Below are 23,018 nucleotides of genomic sequence, written 5' to 3' on the forward strand. Positions count from 1 at the left end.
CGGAACTGATGGCCCACACACTCGCAGCGTCATTCACACCGAACCTGGATCCTTCAGACCCAGCGTTCACACTTGCTACGGACCAGGAGGTCACACGCATCCTGGCCCAACCGGCGCGCAACAACATCCGACAAGCTAGTACAGCAGAAGTCAAATGGGCCATCATGCATACCACCGCTAGGAAGGCCCCTGGTCACGATGGCATTCAAAACCGTGTCCTCCAGGAGTTCACGGACAAAGCTGTAGATTACCTAGCACACATTACGAATGCCATACTCAAGCACCAACACTTCCCCGCCTTTTGGAAGACGGCCAAGGTCCTGATGTTCAGGAAGCCGGGGAAAGACCACTCCCTCCCACAAAATTACCGACCCATCAGTCTGCTGAGCGCGCTCAGCAAGATCGTTGAGAAGGTAATTTTAAAACGACTCACCAGGCACTGCATAACAAACGACACCCTGAGACCGGAGCAATTCGGTTTCAGGAATCACCACTCAACAACACAACAACTCCTCCGCGTCGTTGAATACATAACACACGGATACAACACAAGCAAGGCAACTGGGGCGGTGTTCCTGGACATCGAAAAGGCTTTCGATCGTCTATGGCACAACGGCCTAATACGCAAACTTAGTGACGCAGGGTTCCCCGACGGGCTCGTACGTCTCATACACTCATATCTCACGGACAGGAGTTTCAACACTGACGTGCAGGGCAAACAATCGACACGACATGGTATACAGGCAGGAGTACCCCAAGGAAGTATCCTAGGGCCCTTACTGTTTAACCTCTACATTAACGACCTCCCAGCTACACATAACACGACGGTAGCAATCTACGCGGATGACACTGCCATCCTTGCGCAAGATTGGAAGCCGTCTAACATTAACTCACGACTACAGACCGCACTCAGAACGGCGGAGCCTTGGCTGGTGAAATGGCGTGTTAGAGTAAACGTCGACAAGTGCGAGGCCGTTCTGTTCACTAGAAGACCGAAGCAACTGCGCAAACATCAGCACTGCAACCCAATAACACTACACACACGCCCAATACGTTTCCGCGAGAAGGTCAAATACCTCGGTGTCTGGCTGGACAGGAAACTACTTTGGGGGGACCACATTCAAAACGTGACCAACAAAGCTAACGCGAGGCTCAAACAACTCTACCCTATGCTTAACAGGCGTAGCACACTGAACAGGAGGGTGTCTAGGTCCATGTACATGACACTTATTAGACCCCTGATGACGTACGCAGCCCCTGTCTGGGGATACGCTGCGCCAACTCGCCTGCGCCGTCTGCAGCTCATACAGAACAAAGTACTCAAAATCATAAGCAACGCTCCGCGCTACACACGCATCGCGGACCTTCACCGGGAATACAGGCTAGATACTATCTTGCAGGTATTCCAAAAACTCTCCACACGACTGTACAATAACACGAGACACTCGCGCAACCCGTTTATCCTTTCTCTGGGTAACTACGACCACAACCATAGATGGAAGCATAACAGACCAAAGACATTACTGGCTAGGAACTGAACATCTATGGTCCATAGAACGCTAACAGGACAGTACTGGCGAGCCCCTGCAACACAGTCATTACTGGAAACCCAGATGTGCGACAAGCCGAAAAACAGGCAACCGCAGGGAAACCGTACTGTACACAGCACGCAAACCAGCCACACACACCCCCTACACCGTCTGTGAGTCGATCTATGACCGATCGCCCACTAAACCACAACGACCTTGAACTGTTGCAGGGACGCAGCAACTGCAGCGAGCGCCGCAACAGGCTCCAACACCGACAAAGGTACCGATGCACGATACCTCGAACTAACTCAACCACACCTTGCATGCACTGTCGCAGATAGCAAGCCGCTACTGCCCTTACTACCCGTCCTACTGTCGCAGAGGTTTTTTTTCCCTTGGCGCTGGCCTTGGCACTTTTTTTTTTTTCCTCTGCTCTTAAAACCGCTACCCTTCGATCGTTTTCGACCACTTCTATCTCCTGATGGACCATGTTAATGAGTAGTCTTACCCAGACGCATGGACAACATCACAGCCCGCATCCTGTGACGCCTGATTCAAAAACTAACATGTTTACGGAGGTGACAGTAGAACTTTTGTGTTGGTCACCACGTTGGTGTGGGCGTGGAGGGGCCCCATCCATTAGCAAGGCACTGCACAGTGCTTTCGGCCGGCCGCTGTGGCCGAGCGGTTCTAGGCGCTTCAGTCCGGAACCACGCTGCTGCTACGGTCGCAGGTTCGAATCTTGCCTCGGCCATGGATGTGTGTGATGTCCTTAGGTTAGTTACGTTTAAATAGTTCCAAGTCTAGGGGAATGATGACCTCAGATGTTAAGTCCCATAGTGCTTGGAGCCTTTTTTTTTTTTTTTTTTTTTTTTTTTTGCACAGTGCTTTGCAGTAGTATAGAATATTGTTCAAATGCGTGGAGCCCATATCTGTAACAAGTAAGAATAATAGTGAATACTTAACATATAGAAATAAGGGCAGCACGAATGGTTGCTGGTTTCTTTCACTGTCAGGAGAGCGTTATGGAAATGCTGACAACCTGAACTGACAGACACTTGAAGATAGACGTCAGTTATTCCACGAAAACCTACTCAAAAAGTTTAATGAAGCAGTATTAAGTGGACACCTTAAAATATACTTCTATAGAGATCCCACCATTTTGTAGGCACTTATCATAGTGTGGCACATTTTTTGTCTAACTTTCACATAAAACGTTGCCTCCTGTGTTTCCAATCATGTGGTAACGTGTTTTTTTGATCTCGTCATCGTTGTTGAACATTTGACCTCTAAGGAACGTTTTCAGATGAAAAAGAGATGCAAATAACAAGTGGTGAAGTCAAGGAGGGTGATCAAACTGGCTCTAGCCAAACTTCTATAAGAGTTATCCCGTGTTGTTTGCAGAGTGATATCGCGCATTGTCATAAATGAAAACAGTATCGTTTGTGAGCTTTCCGTGGCGTTTATTCTGTACTGCGCGACGTGGCTCATAAGCGCCTCAATGTAAACATTTGCATTGATTGCTTCATCTCGCAGTACAAAATTCATTAGAAGAACGCTGTGATGATCCTAAAAGACTGTGCACATGACTTTTCGAGGTGTTGATTTGCTTGGCTTTAGCCTTTACTGGTGACATTGTGTGTCTCCGTTCCATTGATTATTCTGTCGATCGAGGGGTCCCGTGTACCATTCGAGTCTCACTCATGGTCACTCCTTGCTTAGAGCAGCAACACGGTCTATGCTAACGTGTTAAAAGTAAAGTGCACAGCCCAGGCCCTGTTTCTTGTATTGCTTTGTTAGAGTTTTTGGTGGTCAACGATCACATAGTTTTCGAAACTTCAGTTTTTCAGAAACAATTTCATGAAGAATGGTTTCGCATTCAGGAGGATAACGATACAAATTCCTGACCAGCCATTCAGATTTAGGGAATCTTTGGTTTTCCTAAACCGCGTAAGGTAAATGTCGGGATGGTTGGAAAGGACGCTTCCGATAATTTTCCCTGTCTTGCCTCAATCCGAGCTTGTGTGTTATCTCTAATGACTTCGTCGTCGACAGGACATTAAACTCAAATATTCGTTACTTCGTCCTTCGCAAAGCGATGACGTTTATGACTTTATCTTCCGCTCCTCTGATGTCTCGAGCTACAGGAGACGGAATGTCGGGTCATTAGAAATTATATCTGCCATTGTGGACTATCACACAGAAACTACCAGCCATACTCATGACCTTTACGAGAAAACGACACTCACGAGAAATTAAATTACGGACATCAACATAGATGTCTGTAGATCCTACTTCTCTCTGATAAATCGTCATACTCCCTTGAAACAACGTGAAACACCCAAAGCCTAAGCAATCTTGTAAATGTAACGTCCCATCCCTTAGGGACCAACGATATGACAGCAATCAAATGCACTGTTATCTCGTGTCCTGCCATTTTGTGCTCGTTCGTCACCCTGAGAGAAAGTGCAAGGTCCAATAATGTCCCAGTCACGTGACGCACCAAACTACTCCATTCCTCGAAACGACAGTTTTGCTCTCTCTTCAGCACAACAGCCATTTCTAGCTCAATTGTTCGTGAGCGTATTATAGGTGTCAACGTTTCATTGGATCAAAGTCTCTGTCATTTCACACAGTTAATCCGATACTAGTCGTCGAAGAAACGCTACTTTCGCACACCTAGAACTGTTTTCCTGTGATTTTCTTATCACCTATGTTTATGAGCAGGATTTTCGTGGCGCCATTACATAAATTACTTTAACCAACTGTAGAATGAAGCACTGAAACAAAGCAGTGTCTGCAGCTACAAATCTATGAAAAATGTTCAAATATGTGTGAATTCCTAAGGGACCAAACTGCTAAGGTCATCGGTCCCTAGACTTACACACTACTTAAACTAACTTAAACTGACTTATGCTAAGAACAACACACACACTCATGCCCGAGGGAAGACTCGAACCTCCGGCGGGAGGAAATCTATGAACAAAACATGTTATATATCTTCGATAATAACTCATACTGACCCTCTATTCTGTTGCTTTAAGTGGATAAAAGACGGTAACCAAGCGCAGGTTTTACATATCTAGCTCTATATCTATCTACATTATATGAACAGGAGAATCAATTTGTTTGTTTGTAATTCATACAAATCTACAGTTTTATTCCGATCTTGATGAAATTTTGCACACTTTACCATCAAGACAAGAGGATGACGACCGAGGTGTCGCAGTGGTTAGCACAGAGGATTCGCATTCGGGAGGACGATGGTTCAAACCCGCGTCCGGGCATTATGATTTAGGTTTTCCATGATTCCCTCGCTTCAGGAAAATGCCGGGATGGTTCCTTTGAAAGGGCACGGCGGACTACGTTCCCCATGCTTCCCTAATCCGATGGGACCGATGACCTCGCTGTTTGGTCCCCTCCCCCAAACCAACAAACCAACGAAGAGGATGTCAGTGTCTACATAACCTGACTTGAAAATATATGTATGTAATGCAGCGTATAAAGGGGAAAGGTTTGTTAACAAAAATCTAAACGTTCTTGGCCGTTTTTCTTCAAATTTCTACAAAATCCCGTAATGAACATTTGGGCGGACAAAGGCTCAAACGTTGTTGCTAGAGATCTCGACCGATTGACTTCGAAGTTCTTGGCCGATTTACTTCCAGTTTCTACATTCAGATGAAACAATGAGGAAAATTAATAAAAATTAAATGCCTAACAGACGAAATGTATCGTGGTAAACTGACTGTAATACCTTATCGTGAGAATAAATGACTGCGAGAATAACCCTCTAGGAGACAGTACCATCAGATGGCACTAGATCGCCGGACGAGCGAAAGCTCGAGAATTTGAGAGAAACATGGTTCTAAGCTCTTATTTATTAATTAGTTGCCGTTGTTACATATGCAACGGAACAAGGCTGGCCGTGAAGTACCTATTGCTGAACGTAATAGAAGCCACCATCGTCAAGTGATACGCCGCAGGGGAAAACGTATTCATTCCTGATATTCCGTTGATACCCAATGATTTAAATATGCCTTTCGATTTGAAGCTATTGCAGTTTCCTATGCGGCTATGAGTATCAACGAGGCACTCACTTTATGTGACAGGTATTAAACATCCCGGAAAGTGCCGGGCACTGCAGTTAGTTACGACATAAACATTTTCTTTATTCCAAACATCTTCAGTAGACAGTATTTCAAAATAATGTTACGCAACTTGTTGTTGCTATTCTTTTTCAGCCGACTTCAAGAGTTCTTAAACCACGAATATTTTATCAATGAACGGGACGTTTCTTATCTGTCCGATTAACAGCTTGCTGTCGAGTTATAAGAAAGAAAGATAATTGACTTACTTCACTCTCAAACGGCATCCTTAAAGTGTATTCCCAAAAATAATTTTAAAACGATTATCAGAAAAGAATTTTACCTGGACTGTTGCTCAACGCTATCCTCCTCCTATTAACTTTCAAATCCTTATAGCAGAGATATTATCTCCGTGACTGGAAAAGAGCACAGAGCATATCCATCTATAAAAAGAGATAGTAAAACTGATCCACAGACTTATCGACCTACATCTATCACATGTATTTGTAGCAGAAGACTTGAACATACTCTAGATTCAAACATGAGGAATTACCTTCATACTGTTGATGATATTCTGTTGGTTGTTATAGCACAGATAAATTTCGTCAACGAGTGCTACAGTTTAATAGAGCAAGTTTGAAAGTTGGCTCGAAAATCTCTTGTACTAACATCAAAATTACGTATAACAAACATACCAAACAGAAGAGAGAAAAAAAATCAAGAACGAAAAATTTTCTGATTGCTTTAGCAGCATGCTTACCAAGGACGAGCGTTGGGTGTGTCACTGTGACCCCGAAAGAAAAGAGCAAACGAAGCAGTAGAAATACGGTGATTCATCACCGCCGAAAAAGGCGAAGACGTATCCATCATCGGCGAGGTTGACGCCGAGTGTCTTTTGTGACACCCGTGGTGTGGTTCTAACAGAGTATGTTCGTAAGGGACAAATCGTCACATGAGCATTCTATTGATACCTCCTGAGAAGGTTAAGGGGGGCTGCCAAGATGAAACATAGCGGGGACCTATCCAACAGGGTGTTTTTACGCTACGGGAACATTTCAGCTCATTTTGCACACATTTCGCTTCTTCAGGAGTTTCAAATTTTGCCTCATCCCTCATATTCCGTCCGCCCCGATAGCTGAGAGGTCAGCGCGGTGGTATGTCGCGCCAAGGGGCCCGGGTTCGATTCCCGGCTGGGTCGGAGATTTTCTCCGCTCAGGGACTGGGTGTTGTGTTGTCCTCATTATCATTTCATCATCATCAGTGGAAGGCAATGGGAAAGCACCACTGGAATCACTTCCCTAGACGCTCATGCGGTGGATCTCTCTGACGAGGTTTCCCCCCATGACAAGACTTACCATAAGCCAGAACACAAAGTTAAAAAAAGTTACATATTCCCCTGACATGTCACCAGTGACTGCTTCCTTTTTCCTCGGATAAACGGACCATTATCTTATAGGTATTTGCAGAATGAGAATGAGGTGGGTTTCAAGGTGGAACGTTTCTTGAACAGCCAAAACCCGGAGTCCTTCAACCAAGTTCTCTACCAAGTCAGTCATCGTTGGGAAAATGTGCTGCACTGCAATATGATTTTGTGGAGGAGAACTAGCACCACCACCAGGATTCATGACCGCAACATCTCGAAAACATCTGGGAGGTACCAAGAGGGGCAGAAAGGCGAACAAATGAATCGGAGAACAGACTAAAGCGGAAAACATAATTATGACTTTAATGAAAATGAAATGAAGGTGAATGTGATACGTATCACATATTGCCATACGTATGTATGGCAGATGGTTCGTACATCGGTGAAGGAATATCTTTCCTGGATTTCCAGAGATAAAAAAAGACCGAGACGAAGAGCGAATGGGCGCTGGGTAGTTGAGACACGAATTGGGAATTCTGGTCTGACAGAGAGCTTGTCAGGATAGCCGAGGAGGTTAACGCAACTGTTCTAAAGGAGACGAGCATCCGGCTTTGAGTACCGATTCGGCACAAATTTTTAACTCTCGCCGTTACATTGCCGCAATGCTCCGTCTGGCTGGAAGTTTTCATTTCCAACCTACCTCTTTCCCATCCCGTTTCCTTTCCATTCTTTTCATCCCAGTTAGTCGTGTACATGTCCCAGCTCCTTCATCGCAATTGGTGCCTGTTTTGTAGGGCACAACCAACTTCCTAACTCCCACAGTAATCAGAAATCTGTGATCTGTGAGTGCGGGGGGGGGGGGGGGGGGTGTTAATGGGCGGGGGTCGTTGCGACGCGGCGAGCAGGATGTTGGAAATTTGAGCCTGACGATCTGGCGATGATGTTTGGTTTGTGGGGCACTCAACTGCGCGGTTATCAGCGCTCATACAAATTCCCAACCTTTGCTCAACCCAATCTCGCCACTTTCATGAATGATGATGAAATGATGAGGACAACACACACACCAAGTCATCTCGAGGCAGGTGAAAATCCCTGACCCCGCCGAGAATCGTACCCGGGACCCCATGCTCGGGAAGCGAGAACGCGTCCACGAAACCACGAGCTGCGGACGAGTCTGACCAAGAGCCTGTTCGGATCACCGACGCAAATAAGGCAACCATGCGAGGCAGAGCATCGAGGTCTGAGGCTATGTCAGGACAAATTTTCAACCCTCGGCGTCGCATTGCTGCAATTCCCTGTGTGGCATTGCCTTCCTACCTCTTGCCCATCCCGTTTCCTTTCCATTCCTTTCACCCCAGTTATTCATACATATGTCCAAGCTGCTTCATCACAGTCGGTGTCTGTTTAGTCAGACATTTCCAATTCATGTCTATAATATGTATTATATCTATGTGAGAGAAAAACGTGTAAGTGACATGGATGCGTATATCTGATAACTATAACGCGTGGAGACGTCTAGAAGAGGCCTTTACACAATAGTGCAGGGCGGCAAAATGTATTGAGAAAGTATTTCATGCACATTAAGATATATAAACCAACATTATATTTCTCGGATGCAGATAATGTAACTTGAATCATACATCTTAAGTAGTATTCTGGGCAAGTTTTATTTTGTCCACCCAATAGATGTCAAAAGGCTAATGATGACGAATGGTCCTCCCACTCACTTTACGACGAGCGTGATCGTATGGTATATATTAAAACCTGCAGCAGTCCAAACGTCACTGCATGTGAATATTTCACTATACACTACTGGCCATTAAAATTGCTACACCACGAAGATAACGTGCTACAGGACAGGAAGAAGACATGTGATTACATTTTCACGCAATTTGGGTGCATAGATCCTGAGAAATCAGTACCCAGACCCACCACCTCTCGCCGTAATAACGGCCTTGATACGCCTTGGCATTCAGTCAAACAGAGCTTGGATGGCGTGTACAGGTACCGCTGCCCATGCAGCTTCAACATGATACCACAGTTCATCAACAGTAGTGACTGGCGTATTGTGACGAGCCAGTTACTCGGCCACCATCGACCAGACGTTTTCAATTGTTGAGAGGTCTGGAGAATTTGCTGGCCAGGCCAGCGGTCGAACATTTTCTGTATCCAGAAAGGCCCGTACAGGACCTGCAACATGCGGTCGTTATGAAATGTAGGGTTTCGCACTGAGCGAATGAAGGGTACAGCCACGGGTCGTAATACATCTGAAATATAACGTCCACTGTTCAAAGTGCCGTCAATGCGAACAAGAGGTGAACGAGACGTGTAACCAATGGCACACCATACCATCACGCCGAGTGATACGCCAGTATGGCGATGACGAATACACGCTTCCAATGTACGTTCACCACAATGTCGCCAAACACGGATGCGACCATCATGATGCTGTAAACAGAACCTGGATTCATCCGAAAAAATGATGTTTTGCCATTCGTGCACACAGGTTCGTCGTCGAGTACACCATCTCAGGCGCTCCTGTCTGTGATGCAACGTGAAGGGTAACCGCACCCACGGTCTCCGAGCTGATAGTCCAAGCTGCTGCAAACGCCGTCGAACTGTTCGTGCTGATGGTTGTTGTCTTGCAAACGTCCCAACCTCTTGACTCAGGGATCGAGATGTGGCTGCACGATCCTTTAGAGCCATGAGGATAAGATGCCTGTCATCTCGACTGCTAGTGATACGAGGCCATTGGGATCCAGCACGGCTTTCCGTAATACCCTCCTGAACCCACCAATTCCATATTCTGCTATCAGTCATTGGATCTCGACCAACGCGAGCACCAATGCGATACGATAAACCGCAATCGCGATAGGCTACAATCCGACCTTTATCAAAGTCAGAAACGTGATGTACGCATTTCTCCTCCTTACACGAGGCATTCACCAGGCAACGCCGGTCAACTGGTGTTTGTGTATGAGAAATCGGTTGGAAACTTTCCTCATGTGAGCACGTTGTAGGTGTCGCCACCGGCGCCAATCTTGTGTGAATGCTCTGAAAAGCTAATCATTTGTATATCACCGCATCTTCTTCCTGTCGGTTACGTTTCGCGTCTGTAGCACGTCATCTTCGTGGTGTAGCAATTTTAATGAACAGTAGTGTATAAGGAAAGAGTTTAGTGTGTGTGTCAAGGAAGGTTAGGTTAGCCTTAGCACTGCCATCTACTTTATCATTTTGCTTCACACAAGAATGCCTAATTAGACTGGCGACCGGTTGTAATATGTAATGTTACAACTTGCTTTTGTGCTGGGAGAACAACTGCTCCTGACCCACCTATTTACTGTTTGTTACATTCTGCTGGAGTGTTTCGGAACCGAATCCCAGTTCGATTGTTCTGTTTCCATTAGGTAATCTCACTGTCAACGTTTCAAAAAATTCCTCGCAAAGGTACACTGCTGGCCATTAAAATTGCTACACCACGAAGATGACGTGCTACAGACGCGAAATTTAACCGACAGGAAGAAGATGCTATGATATGCAAATGATTAGCTTTTCAGAGCATTCACACAAGGTTGGCGCCGGTGGCGACACCTACAACGTGCTGACATGAGGAAAGTTTCCAACCTATTTCTCATATACAAACAGCAGTTGACTGGCGTTGCGTGGTGAAACGCTATTGTGATGCCTCGTGTAAGGAGGAGAAACGCGTACCATCACGTTTCCGACTTTGATAAAGGTCAGATTGCAGCCTATCGCGATTGCGGTTTATCGTATCGCGACATTGCTGCTCGCATTGGTCGAGATCCAATGATTGTTAGCAGAATATGGAATCGGAGGGTTCTGGAGGGTAATACGAAACGCCGTGTTGGATCCCAACGGCTTCTTATCACTAGCAGTCGAGATGACAGCCATCTTATCCGCATGGCTGTAACGGATCGTGCAGCCACGTCTCGATCCCTGAGTCAACAGATGGGGACGTTTGCAAGACAACAATCATCTGCACGAACTGTTCGACGTTTGCAGCAGCATGGACTATCAGCTAGGAGACCATGGCTGCGGTTACCCTTGACGCTGCATCACAGATAGGCGTGCCTGCGATGGTGTATTCAACGACGACCTGGGTGCACGAATGCCAAAACGTCATTTTTTCGTATTAATCCAGGTTCTGCTTGCAGCGTCAAGATGGTCGCATCCGTGTTTGGCGACATCGCAGTGATCGCACATTGGAAGCGTGTATTCGTCATCGCAATACTGGCGTATCACTCGGCGTGATGGTCTGTGGAACCACTGGTTACACGTCTCGGGTACCTCTTGTTCGGACTGACAGCACTTTGAACAGTGGACGTTACATTTCAGATGTGTTACGACCCGTGGCTCTACCCTCCATTCTATCCCTGCGAAACTCTACATTTCAGCAGGATAATGCACGACCGCATGTTGCAGGTCCTGTACGGGACTTTCTGGATACAGAAAATGTTCGACTGCTGCCCTGGCCAGCACATTCTCCAGATCTCTCACCAATTGAAAACGTCTGGTCAATAGTGGCCGAGCAACTGGCTCGACACAATACGACAGTCACTACTCTTGATGAACCGTGGTATCGTGTTGAAGCTGCATGGGCAGCTGTACCTGTACACGCCATCCAAGCACTGTTTGACTCAATGCACAGGCGTATCAAGGCCGCTATTACGGTCAGAGGTGGTTGTTCTGGGTACTGATTCCTCAGGATCTATGCACCCAAATTGCGTGAAAATGTAATCACATGTCAGTTCTAGTATAATATATGTGTCCAATGAATACCCATTTATCATCTGCATTTCTTCTTGGTGTAGCAATTTTAATGGCCAATAGTGTATAATGTTAGCACCGACAGCCGTTGAAGGTGGTCGGTGGTACCGTTACAGGTTGTGTGCACCCCTATTGTAAACAGCGCTCCGCATACCCAAGCGGTCACCATCCAAATGCTAGCCGAGCCCAACAGCGATTAATTTCGGGAAGCAGTGTTACCACTGCAACAAGGTCGTTGCCACATGTTTCTCTAATCTACTGTATTTCTTACTTTTAGACAAACCACTGGCTTTTTTTAAATGTCTATGGTATGACCTTGCTCGCTGATGGCCCCGATGACGAGCAGCAGGGAGTCGCTCCAGGAGTCCTCGAGCGGCTGGCGCTGCGGCGGGCAGACGGGCTGGACGAAGCGGCGGTGCGCCCAGGTGGTGGCGCGCAGCCCGGCCACGAGCGCCGCCAGCAGCAGCCCGCAGCACAGCCACGCCGGCGGCGTCAGCGGCTGCACCAGCGCGTCCACGTCGCCCGCGCGCGACGGCTGCCGCACCATCGCCAGCGTCCTGCCCCACACCTCACGCCTCAGCTTCGCTCGTTTTCCAAGCAGAATGGAAATGATATTCATACATACTCCGCAATCCACCATACGTGCGTGGCGGAGGGTACCTCGTACCACAACTACCATCTTCTCTCCCTGTTCCACTCCCAAACAGAACGAGGGAAAAATGACTGCCTATATGCCTCTGTACGAGCCCTAATTTCTCTCATCTTATCTTTGTGGTCTTTCCGCGAAATGTAAGTTGGCGGCAGTAAAATTGTACTGCAGTCAGCCTCAAATGCTGGTTCTCTAAATTTCCTCAGTAGCGATTCACGAAAAGAAAGCCTCCTTTCCTCCCGAGACTCCCACCCGTGTTCCCGAAGCATTTCCGTAACACTCGCGTGATGATCAAACCTACCGGTAACAAATCTAGCAGCCCGCTTCTGAATTGCTTCTATGTCCACCCTCAATCCGACTTGATAGGGATGCCAAAGCTCGAGCAGTACTCAAGAATAGGTCGTATTAATGTTTTATAAGCGGTCTCCTTTACAGACGAACCACATCTTCCCAAAATTCTACCAATCAATCGAAGACTACTATCCGCCTTCCCCACAACTGCCATTACATGCTTGTCCCACTTCATATCGCTCTGCCCGCCGGGGTGGAGCAGCGGTTCTAGGCGCTACAGTGTGGAACCGCGCGACCGCTACGGTCGCAGGTTCGAATCCTGCCTCGGGCATGGATGTGTGTGATGTCCCTAGGTTAGTTAGGTTTAGGTAGTTGTAAGTTCTAGGGGACTGATGACCTTAGAATTTAAGTCCCATAGTGCTCAGAGCCATTTGAGCCATATCGCTCTGCAACGTTACGCCCAAATCCATATCGCTCTGCAACGTTACGCCCAAATATTTAATCGAAGTCGCAGGTTCGAATCCTGCCTCGGGCATGGATGTGTGTGATGTCCTTAGGTTAGTTAGGTTTAAGTAGTTCTAAGTTCTAGGGGACTGATGACCTCAGAAGTTAAGTCCCATAGTGCTCAGAGCCATTTGAGCCATTTAATCGACGTGACTGTGTCAAGCGCTACACTACTAATGGAGTATTCAAACATTACGGGATTCTTTATCCTATTCATCTGCAATAATTTACATTTATCTATATTTAGAGTTTGCTGCCATTCTTTACAGCAATCACTAATCCTGTCCAAGTCATCTTGTATCCTCCTACAGTCACTCAACGACGACACCTTCCCGTACACCACAGCATCATCAGCAAACAGCCGCACATTGCTATCCACCCTATCCAAAAGATCATTTATGTAGACAGAAAACAACAGCGGACCTACCACACTTCCCTGGGGCACTCCAGATGATACCCTCACCTCCGATGAACACTCACCATCGAGGACAACGTACTGGATTCTATTACTTAAGAAGTCTTCGAGCCACTCACATACTTGGGAACCAATCCCATATGCTCGTGCCTTAGTTAGGAGTCTGCAGTGGGGCACCGAGTCAAACGCTTTCCGGAAGTCAAGGAATATGGCATCTGTCTGATACACTTCATCCATGGTGCGCAAGATATCATGTGAAAAAAGGGCGAGTTGCATTTCGCAGGAGCGATGCTTTCTAAAGCCGTGCTGATAGGCCGTGCATTGTTGTCAGGGAGGCCCCATTCGGGGGAGTTCGGCCGCCGTATTGCAAATCCTTTTTAGGTGAAGCCACATCGGCGACTTGCGAGTCAATGATGATGATGGATACACAACACCCAGTCCCCTGCCGGGAACCAACCCGGGTCCCCTGCATGTAGGCAGTTTCGCTACAGCTACGCTACGGAGGCGGACTTTCCAAAGCAATATTCAGCCTATTGAAGACCCTCGAAACAAGAGTAGAGGAGAGACTTGCAATATATCGCCGACTCATACGTAGCAGAGGAACCACACCTGCACTATCTGTTCAAAAGTATCCGGACACTCCTATGTAAAAAAAATGAACGTCTGACATTGATGGCCAGGAGGCCCCCTTCGGGAATGATCGGAAGCTGGGTTGCAAATCTCACTTCAGGTGACTCCACATTGGAAAACTTGTGTGTCGGTGATGATGAAATGTGATGGGGCCAACTCAGCATCCAGTACATGAGGGGAAAAGATTTCCAACCCAACCGGGCACGCTGCATGGTAGGAAGACTCGTTACAATGGTTCATACAACTCTAAGCACTATGGGACTTAACATCTGAGGTCATCAGTCCCCTTGACTTAGAACTGCTTAAACCTAACTAACCTAAGGGCATCACACACATCCATGCCCGAGGCAGACCTGAGACCGTAGCAGCAGCGCGGTTCCGGACAGAAGTGCCTATAACCACTCGGCCACAGCGGACGGCGGCAGATTCGTTAGCACTCAGCTAAGCAGACGGACACCCCTAAATAATGGCCGGCCGCTGTGGCCGAGCGGTTCTAGGCGCTTCAGTCCGGAATTACGCTGCTGCTTCGGTAGCAGGTTCGAATCCTGCCTCGCGCATGGATGTGTGTGCTGTCCTTAGGTTAGTTAGGTTTAAGTAGTCCTAAGTCTAGGGGACTGATGACCTCAGATGTTAAGTCCCATAGTGCCTAGAGCCATTTGAACCATTTTTTGGCCCCTACATAATGCGGAGTTTACCAATAGATGTCACTAAGAGGCGGAGTCGCCAGTATAAAAGCTTTGAGTTCTGAATACACAAAGGAATTAGAGACATCAGCTGCCACGAGGCATTGATTTACATCAGTGTGGGAAGTTGAGAATTTGTGCCGGAATGGGCTTTGAACCCGGATCTCCGGTTTACTAGGTAGATGCACTTACCTCTGGTCATTGCAACTACACTAAGTACCCTAGCACGCCTTCTGTCAGACCCAATCTCCCAGCTTATCGACACATATATACACTGAAGCGCCAAAGAAACTGGTACAGGCATGCGTTTTCAAAAACAGAGATATGTTAACAGGCGCATACGGCGCTGCTGCCGACAATGCCTATATAACATAACAAGTGTCTGGCGCAGTTGTTAGATCGTTTACTGCTGCTACAGTGGCAGGTTATCGTGATTTAAGTGAGTTTTAATGTGGTGTTAATAGTCGGCGCATGAGCGATAGGACACAGCATCTCCGAGGCAGCGATGAAGTGGGGATTTTCCCATACGACCATTTCACGAGTGTACCGTGAAAATCAGGAATCCCGCAAAACATCAAATTTCCGACATCGCTGCGGTAGGAAAAAGATCCTGCAAGAACGAGACCAACTTCGACTGAAGAGAAACGTTCAACGTTACGAAAGTGCAACCCTTCCACAAATTGCTGTAGATTCCAATGCTGGGCCATCAACAAGTGTCATCATGTGAACCATTCAACGGAACATAATTGATATTGACTTTCGGAGCCGAAGGCCCACTCGTGTACGCTTGATGACTGCATATCACAAAGCAAGTCTCGTTTCAAATTGTATCGAGCGGATGGACGTGTACGGGAATGGAGACAACCTCACGACTCTACGGATCCTGCATGTCAACAGGGGACTAGTTAATACTGCATCAACTAATGTTTGACAAACCTTCAGCAGTTTTATCTCCAGAAACATCGTAAAATTCAACAAATGTTTCCTCAATTTTGTCTGCAATACAGCATCTGAATATTATATTCATTTGATTCTTGCATGACACGTCTAATGTTTCATCAGCCTGAATCGAAATGATATTACGGTTCTGAATTTCAGCTTTTATTTTCTCATTAACTGCCAGAGTTATCATTTCTGCTATATCATTCTGTATATCTGGAGAAGTTCCTTTAAAGGTTGAAGATGATGGCAAATGGTCTCGGATTAACTGCTGACCTTGAGCTAGTAAATCCAACAATTCCAGATGGTTACCTTTGTTGCTGCAGGATTCGTCTTCTCGATGGCCGCGAAAGGCTAGTTCTTGTTTACAAAAAAATACAATTGCCTGGATAAGACGCGCCAATACTCTCCTGTTGGATGCAACTAGTTCAATGTATTTTATTGCTGTCAAACGAGCGGTTTCAGAAAGGGCGTGCTCAATTTTACTTTTTCCCAATAACTGAAATGATTCTTTGTTCTGCAGGTGACGTTTTGATATCTGATGCTTTTGTGCTATCCTGTCAAAGTTCTTTATTGTTCAAATGCCCTCATTGCACCATTGCTTTTCACCAACAAACAGAGGAAATATACAGTATAACAATATAATCCGTTATTAACTGCATTCGCAGTCAGCCAAGTATACTTTTCGTACCAGGATGCGTGAAAAGTGCGTTTTTGTTTGACTTCACTTGAAACTACATTGAGTATAGGAGTAGGTCGTTTGTCCTTCAATTCACACTTTTTTTCGTACGTGAATGTAGAAGAAGGCGTTTTTAATAAAAATTCTCTAAAGTGTTCAGTTGCTGGCTCACTCATGTTGGCGACACAACGAAAATATGCACTAAAATCAAATAAAGAATTGCTATTGTAAGGTAACGGCCAAGTTGTGGCGCCCTGAAGACATTCTAAGTTCGGAGTTGGCTTGGGCGCGCGGGCCGCTCGGCAGGCTGAGCGCGTGGTGTCCGACAAGAGGGGTACCCCAGCACGTGGTCCAGGGACCGCGTGGCTGGGAATTCCATGGCGACACTGTGTCGATGAAAGAGACTTGTATGCCGAGAGTGCCAAAGATGGCGGACTTTGTAAAACCATCATGGCAGACATTTCACAGTTCGTATAGAAATTAATAGTAGCCAGATGAATCATGATACCTCAAAAAGAAACATGTGCATTACCATTATTTGCATGACGATTCTGATAGTGAAATCGGATTTTCAATATTTTTATTAGTTTAAAGTTTAGTATCTGATGTTAAATTATACAAGTAACACCCAGGAATGATTTTCCAAAATCTAACGGTTCATCCGATTTTGTCGGTCGATGTGCCTTTAGAAAGCTATTAGCGCAAACCTAAATTGGTATGAAGTACAGGCATGTAATTTGATTAGTACAAGAGTTATTGGAGGTCAAAGTGGCCGATTACTATCGCATCAGGCCATAAGTACTCCACAGTTACACGAAAAAACGGTAGCAGCATGCTTATAAATATATTTATTCATCTATTTCTTTGCTTATATCTGATATATAATATTCATGAAGAAATTGGTCAATTATTTACTGCGTTTTAGAAAGCACAGAGTCATTAGGCTACTGGCTTACTTCTGTTCTGTTCCTTTGAGACTGATGACCTCAAATGTTAAGTCCCATAGTGTTCAGAGCCGTTTTGTTCGTTTGATATGTTGTTGTTGTTGTGGTCTTCGGTCCTGAGACTGGTTTGATGCAGCTCTCCATGCTACTCTATCCTGTGCAAGCTTCTTCATCTCCCAGTACCTACTGCAGCCCTCATCCTTCTGCATTTGTTTAGTGTATCCATCTCTTGGTCTCCCTCTACGATTTTTACCCTCCACGCTGCCCTCCAATACTAAATTGGTGATCCCTTGATGCCTCAAAACATGTCCTGCCAACCGATCCCTTCTTCTAGTCAAGTTGTGCCACAAACTTCTCTTCTCCCCAATCCCATTCAATACCTCCTCATTAGTTATATTATCTACCCATCTAACCTTCAGCATTCTTCTGTAGCACCACATTTCGAAAGCTTCAATTCTCTTCTTGTCCAAACTAGTTATCGTCCATGTTTCACTTCCATCCATGGCTACGCTCCATACAAATATGTACTTTCAGAAACGACTTCCAGACACTTAAATCTATACTCGATGTTAACAAATTTCTCTTCTTCAGAAACGCTTTCCTTGCCATTGCCAGTCTACATTTTATATCCTCTCTAATTCGACCATCATCAGTTATATTGCTCCCTAAATAGCAAAACTCCTTTACTACTTTAAGTGTCTCATTTCCTAATCTAATTCCCTCAGCATCACCCGAATTAATTCGACTACATTCCATTATCCTCGTTTTGCCTTTGTTGATGTTCATCTTATACCCTCATTTCATGATACTGTCCATTCCGTTCAACTGCCCTTCACAGCCATTTGCTGTCTCTGACAGAATTACAATGTCATCGGCGAACCTTAAAGTTTTTATTTCTTCTCCATTGATTTTAATACCTACTCCGTATTATTCTTTTGTTTCCTCCACTGCTTGCTCAATATACAGATTGAATAACATCGGGGAGAGGCTACAACCCTGTCTCACTCGCTTCCTAACCACTGCTTCCCTTTCATGCCCCTCGACTCTTATAACTGCCATCTGGTTTCTGTAAAACTTGTAAATAGCCTTTCGCTTCCTGTACTTTACCCCTGGCACCTTCAGAATTTCAAAGAGAGTATTCCAGTCAACATTGTCAAAAGCTTTCTCTAAGTCTACAAATACTAGAAACGTAGGTTTGCCTTTCCGTAATCTAGCTTCTAAGATAAGTCGTAGGGTCAGTATTGCCTCACGTGTTCCAACATTTCTACGGTATCCAAACTGATCTTCCCCGAGGTCAGCTTCTTCCAGTTTTTCTATTCGTCTGTAAAGAATTCGCGTTAGTATTTTGCATCCGTGACTTATTAAACTGATTGTTCGGTAATTTTCACATCTGTCAACACCTGCTTTCTTTGAGATTGGAATTATTATATTCTTCTTGAAGTCTGAGGGTATTTCGCCTGTCTCATACATCTTGCTCACCAGATGGTAGAGTTTTGTCAGGACTGGCTCTCCCAAGGCCGTCAGTAGTTCTAATGGAATGTTGTCTACTCCCGGGGCCTTGTTTCGACTCAGGTCTTTCAGTGCTCTGTCAAACTCTTCACGCAGTATCGTATCTCCCATTTCATCTTCATCTACATCCTCTTCCATTTCCATAATATTGTCCTCAAGTACATCGGCCTTGTATAGACCCTCTATGTACTCCTTCCACCTTTCTTCTTCCCCTTCTTTGCTTAGAACTGGGTTTCCATCTGAGCTCTTGATATTCATACAAGTGGTTCTCTTTTCTCCAAAGGTCTCTTTAATTTTCCTGTAGGCAGTATCTATCTTACCCCTAGTGAGATAAGCCTTTTGCACTTCCTGACGATCTAATTTTTAAGACGTTTGTTTTGCCTGCTTCACTTACTGCATTTTTATATTTTCTCCTTTCATCAATTAAATTCAATATTTCTTCTGTTACCCAAGGGTTTCTACTAGCCCTCGTCCTTTTACCTACTTGATCGTCTGCTGCCTTCACTACTTCATTCCTCAAAGCTACCCATTCTTCTTCTACTGTATTTCTTTCCCCCATTCCTGTCAATTGTTCCCTTATGCTCTCCCTGAAACTCTCTACAACGTCTGGTATAGTCAGTTTATCCAGGTCCCATCTCCTTAAATTCCCACCTTTTCGCAGTTTCTTCAGTTTTAATCTACAGTTCATAACCGATAGATTGTGGTTAGAGTCCACATCTGCCCCTGGAAATGTCTTACAATTTAAAACCTGGTTCATAAATCTCTGTCTTACCATTATATAATCTATCTGATACCTTCTAGTATCTCCAGGCTTCTTCCATGTATACAACCTTCTTTTATGATTCTTGAACCAAGTGTTAGTTATGATTAAGTTGTTCTCTGTGCAAAATTCTACCAGGCGGCTTCCTCTTTCATTTCTTAGTCCCAATCCATATTCACCTACTACGTTTCTTTCTCTCCCTTTCTCTACTGCCGAATTCCAATCACCCATGACTATTAAATTTTCGTCTCCCTTCACTATCTGAATAATTTCTTTTATTTCATCATACATTTCTTCAATTTCTTCGTCATCTGCAGAGCTAGTTGGCATATAAACTTGTACTACTGTCGTATGCGTGGGCTTTGTATCTATCTTGGCCACAATAATGCGTTCACTATGCAGTTTGTAGTAGCTTGCCCGCACTCCTATTTTTTATTCATTATTAAACCGACTCCTGCATTACCCCTATTTGATTTTGTATTTATAACCCTGTATTCGCCTGACCAAAAGTCGTGTTCCTCCTGCCAGCGAACTTCACTAATTCCCACTATATCTAACTTTAATCTATCCGTTTCCCTTTTTAAATTTTCTACCCTACCTGCCCGATTAAGGGATCTGACATTCCATGCTCCGATCCGTAGAACGCCAGTTTTCTTTCTCCTGATAACGACGTCCTCCTGAGTAGCCCCCGCCCGGAGATCCGAATGGGGCACTATTTTACCTCCGGAATATTTTACCCAAGAGGACGCCATCATCATTTAACCATACAGTAAAGCTGCATGCCCTCGGGAAAAATTACGGCTGTAGTTTCCCGTTGCTTTCAGCCGTTCGCAGTACCAGCACAACAAGGCCGTTTTGGTTAGTGTTACAAGGCCAGATCAGTCAATCAGCCAGACTGTTGCCCCTGCAACTACTGAAAAGGCTGCTGCCCTTCTTCAGGAACCACACGTTTGTCTGGCCTCTCAACAGATACCCCTCCGTTGTGGTTGCACCTACGGTACGGCTATCTGTATCGCTGAAGCAAGCAAGCCTCCCCACCAACGGCAAGGTCCACATGGTTCTTGGGGGGGGGGGGGTGACCTTTGATATATGTTTATTTAATTTGTTTATGTATTTAATAATGTGTTTTAGAGCGTGTTTATGGTACAACCGTAGGAATATTTATTTAATTTCAAGTTATTTAAATGTAAATCCAGTGTTTGGAATGTGATTCATTATGTTTGTGAGTGTGCGTTGGCTTGGAGACAGGGCAGGAGGGCTCTAGCCAATCACAGCGATCGTTTCCAAAAAGGAGATGTGGAAAGACTGTATGGAAGTGGGTGAGGGGGAGTTCTGGATGGTGGGGCGCGAGGGACAGTACAGGAGGGAAATGAGCCTGTGCTGGACAGTACGGTGTGTCGGTGGAGAGTGGAGCAGTTTCGCGCGTGATAGCGGGAGATGTAAATATTTCGTAGTGCCGAGTTGTGCACTTGTCAGATTTCCGTGGCTTCTGCAATGAAGACGTAGTATGCGTTTAAAAGTGAATATCTTGCGAGCTATGTTGTTGTTCATAACTAATTACGTGAAGTAGGAATCTATTGTTTATCGGACATTCAACTTATATTTTATTTAATTGCTGGACCATCGACACCAGTAAGCGATTTACAATAATAAAGGGCATTCTCAAAGGTACTTCTGCTATCGTACCCATCATTTAAAGTCGTTAAAATAGTACCTGCAGAATTTACTTAATTGCAATCTTTCATTTATAAATTTCTGTACAACATTCAAAATTCGCAACTGCCGAGCGATAGGAACCTTCAACCATTCGATTTATGTGTATATTAATATTGTATACTGTAAACTCCGCAGTATTTGGCTTGTAATGCGGCAAATATGTATCCCAGCCCCTAGACAACGAAACCAGCCAAAACTTTTAATATTTCAACTCTGAGTTCAAATGGTTCAAATGGCTCTGAGCACTATGCGACTCAACTTCTGAGGTCGTTAGTCCCCTAGAACTCAGAACTAGTTAAACCTAACTAACCTAAGGACATCACACACATCCATGTCCGAGGCAGGACTCGAACCTGCGACCGAAGCGGTCTCGCGGTTCGAGACTGCAGCGCCTAGAGCCGCACGGCCACTTTGGCCGGCTCAACTCTGAGTCTGAGGGCTCTTAGTTCAGGGCCACCACACCTCACCATATATTATGTGAAAGCCTGCACTATGAACACAAATCGCGCGATGGTTCACTTCCGTGTTAACAGCCAGCATAGAAGCGGTAGAGACTAGTCTCGATCCTGCTAGCAAATGCAGCGCACCAGCCTTCGTAGAAGAGGGGAAGAGGAGGGGAGACAAGAATGCCACCAAAGCGCAGGCGCACACAGCCAGCTAAGGGAAGGGAGGCAGAGACTGAGAGCAGTCGAGTCTCAAGTAGGCAAATACACCAATACTCAGGGTGCGGCGTCGGCAGCAAAACTGATGTCTTCGCACATTTAGAGCTCTTATCAGAAAGTTGTTTATATTGTTGTTATGAATTAATATTGCATTTCTTTTAAGCACGAATACAGGGGAGACTAAGTCACAAGTCTCCCCTCACGCTACGCCACTCTGTGTAGTTGAATAGCGCGTGTGGTACCTGACTCTCCAGGCATGGCTGATGAAGGTGGCGGCGTCCAGGTGGTGCGGCTGCGGCACGAGCGAGGAGACTGCCAGTTGCACCTCTCCGCGCTGCAGCATGCCCAGCAGACCGTCGTAGCGGCCCTGAGCATCTCGTTTGCCCCATTTGTCCACGGGCACCATGCGCACCCTGTCGCGACACAAGAAGCGTACTTACTAACGTCCATTTCAGCACCGAAATTACGAGTAAGTGTTAGAATTTATAGACAAATGCCCAGCGTTCAGTTCCCAGTAGATCTTTGGAATTTTTCTGTCCGTTATCGCTTCTTTGACTCTTGCAATCTTTTGTTAACGTGAAAGTTACCAAATTACATTGTGGTTCGAATGTCTCCTCATAACTGGCTGGGTATGTGAATTTACATGTCGGATAAAGGCAACTGAATAGCTAATAAAGCAGTTGTGCTGAAACCTGACATTACGAAGCAAGTTGATGCACTGGTAAGAGCGGTAACACTATCAAATTTTCTTCGACAAAGTTTCTTTATCAAATAAAATTTGATAGTGTATTAAGGAATTTTGTCAAAATTAGGTTTGGTCACATTTTCTTGGATCAAATCTAGTGGCTGCCCTTAGATATGATCAAAGAAAG

The 23,018-nt window shown here is 45.4% G+C and overlaps 1 protein-coding gene across 1 annotated transcript in view; it reads right to left on the reverse strand.

The window, feature by feature from the left end:
* The window catches only part of LOC126231833 (glutamate receptor ionotropic, kainate glr-3-like), a 101,228-nt gene that overhangs the window by 34,160 nt on the left and 44,050 nt on the right, over window positions 1–23,018 (reverse strand). The window contains exons 3-4 of the mRNA XM_049942421.1: window positions 22,389–22,559; window positions 12,081–12,322 (exon numbers count right to left, since the gene is read on the reverse strand). Of these exons, the coding sequence (XP_049798378.1) occupies window positions 12,081–12,322; window positions 22,389–22,559 (413 nt within the window). The remainder of the gene's footprint in view (window positions 1–12,080; window positions 12,323–22,388; window positions 22,560–23,018) is intronic.

This window comes from Schistocerca nitens, unplaced genomic scaffold, assembly GCF_023898315.1.
Source record: "Schistocerca nitens isolate TAMUIC-IGC-003100 unplaced genomic scaffold, iqSchNite1.1 HiC_scaffold_419, whole genome shotgun sequence".
NCBI lineage: Eukaryota > Metazoa > Arthropoda > Insecta > Orthoptera > Acrididae > Schistocerca > Schistocerca nitens.